The 8,500-nt window shown below is 39.6% G+C and overlaps 1 protein-coding gene across 1 annotated transcript; it reads left to right on the top strand.

Moving 5' to 3' along the window:
• The first annotated feature begins 5,501 nt into the window (after positions 1–5,501).
• On the top strand, positions 5,502–6,373 carry LOC143578088 (uncharacterized). Its single transcript, XM_077061755.1, has 2 exons — positions 5,502–6,087; positions 6,129–6,373. The coding sequence occupies exons 1-2, from the start codon at positions 5,502–5,504 to the stop codon at positions 6,371–6,373; spliced, it is 831 nt and encodes a 276-aa protein (XP_076917870.1).
• The last annotated feature ends 2,127 nt before the right edge of the window (positions 6,374–8,500 follow it).

Genomic DNA, 8,500 nt, shown 5'->3' on the forward strand with positions numbered 1-8,500 from the left:
TTGTTCGACCCTGAATGTTTGTAGTCGTCTTGACTACTGAATGTTGCGTATGCCTACTTTGTGTTTGCAGAAGCTGAATGTTACGTGTTTGGGTTGCACGTCTTCTCGGCCCTAAATGTTATTATTGAATGTTATATATATATATATATTGATATATATAGGAATGCATGTATAGAGATGCTCATACGTAAGAATGACTATTTATTGAATGTGGTGACCTAACCGATGTACTTTCGTTTACCGTTTTAAAACTGTTGGAATGATTATTAAAACTGTTGCTACTTATTTAAAACTTGAACTCACTCAGCTTAAGCTGACTTTGTGTGCATGTTAGTGTGAGTTTCAAGTTAGGAAGAGGATGCCTTATCGCTTGGACGTGCACGGAGCTATTTGGACGGTGAAGGGCATACTGGAATGAAGAATTACTTATGAACATTTTATTTCAAAAGACTTTTAAAAGTTATACTAAATTTTGATTTTGGGAACTCATTCATCTATTTACGTTTCCGCCGAATTATACTCTATAATGCTATTTTAATGCAAAGAATTGTTTTTTTTAAGTTTAATTATTTTTACGAGTGTTTCTGAATGATTACCAACTGTGGGGTTCCCGGGGGTTCGGGGCCTTACAAGATAGCCTCTCGTATAAGCGGAAAGTGAGCACTCTTAGTTAAACGGTCCACAATCACCCATATGGTATCATCATTCTTAGCTGTACGCGGTAGCTTCGTTATGAAGTCCATGGTGATGTGTTCCCATTTCCATTCGGGTAACTCCAACGGCTGCATCTTTCCGTACGGTTTCTGGTGCTCGACCTTGACTTGCAAGCAAGAGTGGCTTAAATAATCCCATTGGACCCGTGACTCTTACCTGGGAATCAACTTGCTGGAGGCCGTGCTCTTGGTTTAGAACATTCTAGTATGTGACACTCTAACAAATTTGAAAATCAAAACTTAATCTAGGGCATCCCGTGACCGGTTCAACAAACTCTTACTCGTGTTCGCGTTCATCCGTCAAGCAAGGTGAGTTCTTAGCCCCTTTTACATGCTTTAAACGCTTTATACTTCGGGGTGGAAACATGCAACTTATTTATTCTATGTTTTATACATGCTATTTGATTCAAGCTTTATTTCATTATATTTGTTATGTGTAATCATTACAAGTGTATACTTAATCGAATGTACAACCATTAACTTGTTAAGCCCGTGGTAGTATGATGATAGATCTATTGGCCCGACCCGCCCACTCAGGCCTCGGGTAGAGGCCTGTGTGTTCAGAATCCGATGATCGTTAAACATTAAACATAATAGTCTAATCGTGGATTAGACGACTCGCTAAACGTGTCAAAGGTTTGGTTGTAATCACAAAAGTATATAAAGTAACTTAACACATATGGAATATTTTCAACATATAACTTATTTTTAAAACCTATGTTCTCACCAACTATTTTTAGTTGACACTCTCACATGTTTTTCAGGTAAATGGAAATTAAGTTATGAAGATTCTTGATGTTTCACATAAGGGATGAGTCAGACTTAGAAGTTTAATAAATAAATTGCTATGCCATGTTTTCTATTTGGTTTGAACAATTTGTTAGTTTATTTTAATATGATTTTTACATTTAATACCATGTGCATGATTTCAATCTACGCACGCCCCGGCGTTTCCGCCTTCGGCCGGGGGGTGTGACAGATTGGTATCAGAGCCTTGGTCGTAGAGAGTTAGAAACCGACCTACGTCTAGGAATGTCCCTTAGGTTGAAATTATGTGCTATTAAATGTCCTAACTTCTTATTTTTAGCATGTCTCTCGATTCCGTCAACTCTTTCATAAAATCCTACATCCCCTTGCCACCGTGGGACGAAGACCACATTGCCCTATTTTATAGCAAAACATTTGCTTTATTATTCCATACACTTTTATTATCCACCTTATATGATGATTTCTTAGAATGCCTACTCGTCACGATGCCTCCAATGACTCCAATGACAACAGCGACAATGACACCCCCTAGCAACTGTGCTCGCTCAAATGGCTACTCTTTTTCTCGCTATTGTTAATTAACTCCACGGAAAAACAACAATAAAGGAAACAACAACAATAATGGCAACAACTACGATCAATCCTACCGAACCTTTGTTGCATCAAAACCTACCGAGTTCACCAGCTCGGAAGGTGCCACTAGGTTGCTACAATGGTTCGAGAGCACGGAAGCCGCTTTAAGCATGTGAAATTGTCCGAAGAATCTAAAAGTGAAGTATGTTGCTAGCACCCTCAAGCTAGGGGCCTTGACTTGGTGGGGCACTCAAATCAGGACTCGAGGTCGTAAGCCGGCCTTGGCTCTACCTTGGGCCGAATTCAAGCACCTGCTGACTAGATAATATTGTCACAAGAGCGAACTCTGAAAGATGGAAGCTGAACTTTGGGGTCATACCATGAAAGGAGCCGATGTCCTTGGCTATACCAATCGTTTCCAAGAACTATCACAGCTAGTACCCCACCTAGTCACTCCTGAGGAAAGAGCCACTGATCGCTATATAGATGGCTTACCTCCTTCAATGAGGAGCATAATCTTGACCATTGATCCTAGAACCCTCAAAGATGCTATACACCTAGCTAGTACCTTAACCAATGAACTAGTCAAAACCAGAATTTTGGGGAAGGATTCGGGGAAGCAAAAAGAGAGAGTTCAAGAATACTAGCTACCAACCTAACAAGAAACCAAAAACCACCAACTATGCTGCAGTCACCCCTGCTGTGCCCGTCCAAGCTGTTGCTCCTACTAACCAAGCCCCAACTAGGGAAGGGTACTCTGGACCTCACCCCCTATACTCCACCTACAACTATCATCACCCACCAAGTTCCCAATGCCGAAAGTGTACCTATTGTGGTTGATTTGGTCATCTAGCCCCTCGATGCCGAACTTCCCCTGCTGCTGTTAATCAAGCCATGGTCACCAACTCTGCTCCACCAAACAATAACAATGCTCGTGCTTGCTTTCAATGCGGTGGTTTGGACCATATCAAGAACAACTGTCCACAATTGGCTCCAAACAATAACCAAGCCACTTATGGTAGAGCTTTCACTATTGTTGCTTCGGATGCACGTCTAGATCCCAATGTCATAACTGGTACGTTCCTATTAAATAACCACTTTGCATCCATACCATTTGATACGGGTGCGGAAAGAAGTTTAATATCACTTGATTTGAACCCCTTGTTAAATGGAAACCGGTAAAACTAGACTCCCCTTACACCGTCGAACTGGCTAATGGTAACACTGCCCAAGCCAATACTATTATGCGTGATTGCGCTTTGACCTTTGATGACCCCTCTTTTAATATCGATCTAATTCCCTTTAAGCTTGGTAGTTTTGACCTAGTTGTGGGAATGGATTGGTTATCCCGTAATCCAGCCGAAGTTGCCTGTGCCGAGAAGCTCATTCGTATCCCGTTAAAATCCGGTGAAACACTAATCATTCAAGGAGAAAAACCCGATCGTAACCTAAAAATCATTTCTTGCATGAAGGCCCATAAATTTTTGAGGAAACAATGCTATGCCTTTTTAGCCCATGTAGTTGACAAGAAATCCAAAGTGAAAAAGGATTCAAGACATTCCCGTTATCAAAGACTATCCCGAAGTTTTTCCCGATGACTTGCCAGGACTTCCTACGACTCGACAAGTCAAATTTCGAATCGACCTTATACCCGGTGCAACTCCCATAGTCAAAGCTCCATACCGTTTAGCCCCCTCCGAAATGCAAGAATTCTCTAGCCAATTTCAAGAACTTCTTGACAAAGGCTTCATCTGGCCTAGTTTCTCACCTTGGGGAGCTCCTGTCCTTTTCGTCAAAAAGGACGGATCTTTCCGCATGTTCATTGAATACCGAGAGTTAAATAAACTCACCATCCAGAATCGGTACCCACTACCGAGGATTGATGATCTCTTCGATCAGCTTCAAGGAGCCACTTGTTTTTCAAAAATTGTTCTCCACTCAGGTTATCACCTACTGCGAATTCTCGATGAAGACATACCCAAAACCTCCTTTCAAACCCGCTATGGACACTATGAGTTCATGGTTATGCCCTTTGGCTTGACTAATGCACCCGTAGTGTTCATGGACCTCATGAACCGAGTTTGTAAACCTTATCTCGACAAATTCATCATCGTTTTTATTGATTACATTTTAATATATTCAAGAACCAAAACTAATCATGAGCAACACCTTCGTCTTACCTTGGAACTATTGAAGAAAGAACAGCTTTATGCTAAATTTTCGAAATTGTGAATTCTGGCTTCGCGAAGTTCAATTTTTGGCTCGTGTTATCGACGATAAAGGTATACACATGTACCACGTAAAAATCAAAGCCATCAAAAATTGGGATGCTTCGAACACCCCATCAGAAATTCGTTCATTCCTTGATCTAGCTAGTTATTATCGTCGTTTCATCTCGAATTTATCAAAATAGCCTTACCTCTCACCACCTTAACTCAAAAAGGCAAGCCGTTCATTTGGGAACAAGAGCAAGAAGACGCATTCCAAACCTTAAAGCAAAAGCTTTGTAACAGACCCATCTTAACCCTTCCCGACGGAACAATGATTACATTGTCTATTGTGATGCTTCAAATCAAGGTCTCGGATGTTTGCTCATGCAGCGAGGTAAAGTCATAGCTTATGCCTCTCAACAACTCAAGATCCACAAAAAGAACTACACCACTCACGATCTTGAGTTAGGTGTGGTGATTTTCGCTCTAAAAATTTGGAGATACTGCCTTTATGGAACTAAATGTGTCATCTATACTGATCATAAAAGCTTGCAACACATCCTCAACCGATAAGAACTCAACATGAGGCAACGGCGTTGGGTCGAGTTACTCAACAATTACGATTGCGAAATACGCTACCACCCGGGAAAGCGAATGTTGTAGCTGACACTCTAAGCCGAAAGGAAAGAGTTAAACCCTCTCGTATTCAGCCCGTAGAGATTATTGTTCACACTAGCCTTAAGTCCCGAATTCTTCAAGCTCAAGCCCAAGTGATAGCCCAAAACAATCTCAAGACCGAATTGAATTGTGGAGCTGAAAAGCATTCGGAAACTAAGTCTGATGGAGTTCTTTACTTCATGGGACGCATATGGGTTCCAAATTCTGAAGACCTTCGAAATCTTATTCTTGACGAAGCACACAAAACTCAATACTCGATCCATCTGGGAGCTGATAAAATGTACCACGATCTTAGGGAATTCTATCGGTTGCCTGGTATGGAAAAGGACATAGCCTTATATGTTGGGAAGTGTCTCACTTGCTCAAAAGTTAAAGCCGAACATCGAAAGCCCTCGGGTTTGCTTCAACAACCCGAGATTCCTCTATGGAAGTGGGACCAAATTCCATGGATTTCATCACTAAACTACCAAGAACCACTCGTAAGCATGATTCTATTTGGGTTATAATCGATCGTCTCACCAAATCTGCTCACTTCGTCCCTCTTAGTGAAACCTACAAAATGGAGAGGCTGTCTCAAATTTACATCAACGAAATCGTGACACATCATTGTATTCCCTTATCCATAATCTCCGACCGTGACAGTCATTTTACCTTCAACTTTTGGCAATCCCTTCAAAAATCTTTGGGGACCTGTGTGGATCTTAGTACAGCTTATCATCCCCAGACAGATGGTCAAACTGAGAGAACCATCCAAACCTTGGAAGACATGCTTCATTCTTGCGTAATCGAATTTGGAGGAAATTGGGATGATCACCTAACTCTCAATGAATTTTCCTATAACAACAGCTACCATACTAGCATCAAATGTGCTCCTTTTGAGGCTTTGTATGGTAGGAAATGCCGAACACCCGAATGTTGGACCGAGATTGGTGACTCACAAGTTATTGGCCCCAAATGGTCCAAGCAAACTCCGAAAAGATTGCCATCATTCAAGAAAGACTTAAGGCCGCTTATGACCGACAAAAGAGTTATGCGGATAATCGAAGGAAACCACTTGAGTTTCAAGTTGGTGACCGAGTCTTACTCAAAGTTTCCACCTGGAAAGGTGTTGTCTGATTTGGGGAAAAGGGAAAACTCGCTCCTAGGTATGTTGGACCTTTTGAGATTCTTGAAAGGATTGATCTAGTGGCATACAAACTCAAACTACCTCAGGATTTGTGTGGTATTCATGACAGTTTCCATGTTTCTAACCTCAAGAAATGCTTAGCCGATGATACTCAGCCTATTCCTTTTGATGATATTCACATTGATGATAAACTTCAATTTGTTGAGGAACCTATCGAAATCGTGTATCGTGATGTCAAGAAACCTAAGCGAAGTGGAACTACAAGCAAGGACCCTAGTTTACTTGGGAACTTGAAGATCAAATGAAACGGAAATACCCTCATCTTTTTCAATCCAAAACAGTTTCCACTATTTAATTTCGGGACGAAATTCCTTTAAGCGGGGGAGACTGTAATATCTATGGATTTTTCTTGCAAAAACGCTAGTCTTTTGTGCTTGTATTTAATAAAGTTCTCGTATTAATTTCATCGTCTACACTTATTAGGGTTGAATTATGCGTCATTTATTGAATAACATTATCCTTATATGCATAATTATATGATCCTATGATCATTTTATCATAATCGTGCTTAATAGTTAGTATGACACGTTGAACTGGAATGCCTAGATTAATATTTTATAACATGTAACAAAATATTGTTGTTATTAATTTTATCCTAAGTATTTAAATTAATCATGTGATTTAAAAATGGAACATTCTAGAATCTTAACCTTGTTCCACAAGTAAATTTATCTAATTCTTATAATTTAAAAAAAAGAAAAAAAAATAATGAAAAAATAAAAGTGTCGTGGACTTTTAAAAGACACATGTATATATATATTTATATATATATATATACATATATATATACATATATATATATATATTATTTTTATGTTATCTTATTATTAAAATTATTATTAAGGTTATCTTTTAAGTTTTAAACAAGTTTTATCACTATCCCAATTGTATTCAAATCTTCTACCTTTCACTATAAGTAGAGCCTCCCATTCTCATTATTTTTCACACCAAATCCCATTCTCTCTTTTTTCTCTAAGCATAATCAAGTAAGTTTTACTATTTTCTTGGTTGTTCTACATATTTCTTTGATTTTGATCTTGTTCTTTTGAATTTCTTTTAGTTTGTTCTTATGCTCTTAAGTTTTCTTTTGAATCTTCATAATTGTTCATATACTCTCACCATGATCATCATAAATTATTAATAAAACCCTTACTTTTTGCTCTAAAAGATTATGATGATCATGGTATTCCAAGAAATCATAATTATTTTCTCAAGATCTTGGATCAAAGTATAATTTTTTCTATGAACAACTATGAATATTCTTATGATCTTCAAAAACTCATAAAGTTATCATAACTAAAAATTATATTTACATAATTGGTCCTAACCGGGGGGTGTGACATATGTGCATACATATGGTCCTAGTATGGTCCAGCATGCGCGAGGAAACTGATTGAATCAGTAGACCAAGGATTCGCGTAGCGTGACCCAAACTGATTGCAATCTGCGTGATGTATGGACCACCGAGCAACGACCATCGGCCCTGCCTGTGCGAGTGCAGGTAAAAGTAGCCGGCGAACGCGTCCGCAAGGTTGCATTGCCTTCCCATCAGCAGGCATCGCAAAAAAAATAAAAGAAACAAGTACCAGAGGCTGTAGTGATATGCGCCCTGCGCACGACCCTTATTGACACGACTATCAACTTGTGCATGTGCCTGTACAACCAAATGATATGTATGATATCATATGATACTGTGAACATACCTAAACAACTGGTCCTTGATGGCTGAGGCCCTGAGGCTGGTATCGGTCTGCTCGAATGACCACTGCCAATCGTGGTCCATCAATGTCGCAGCTCGTCATCCAGGGTTGGTATATGCTCTCTGTGCATGCTTGTCATCCGCAATTTCGTAGAGCGTGTTGTTAGTCCAGTTAAGGTGCCTTTTGAAGTTCACATGCTGGCTCTCTACTCTGTTTGTTGTATGCTCGCAGAAGTTTAGTCGGTCGTTAATCCCGCAAGATACAAACTTTCCTATATATCATTTATCATCAATATAGTCCCAGACCTATGAAAAATATAAATTTATGAATGTATGAGTAGATTATCAGTAACTATACATGTATTAAAGACTTACCGTGTTTCCCGTATTCGGCTAATGTTACTTCCAATTTCTCGTAGTTATATTCGTAATCATGGGTTGTGGAAGACTTACACAGTACATGTCACTAGCACGAGAAATCATCACTCATATCTGTCTGATAAAGATTTTTCCACTTTCTCTTTAGGTTCTCTTGGATGTGCCACATGCATAGGTTTTAGGTAGCATGAGGGAACACTGTGTCACACGACTTCATCAGGGCTAGGTCTCTGTCTATGACTATCACGCATGGCTCCATACATTCCTCGGGCGTACCTTTAACCTACTCAAGCAC

The sequence above is a fragment of the Bidens hawaiensis genome, unplaced genomic scaffold (assembly GCF_021521415.1).
Source record: "Bidens hawaiensis isolate Kalapana, Puna unplaced genomic scaffold, B.hawaiensis_p1.1 tig00029013_1, whole genome shotgun sequence".
NCBI classification, from domain to species: Eukaryota; Viridiplantae; Streptophyta; class Magnoliopsida; order Asterales; family Asteraceae; genus Bidens; species Bidens hawaiensis.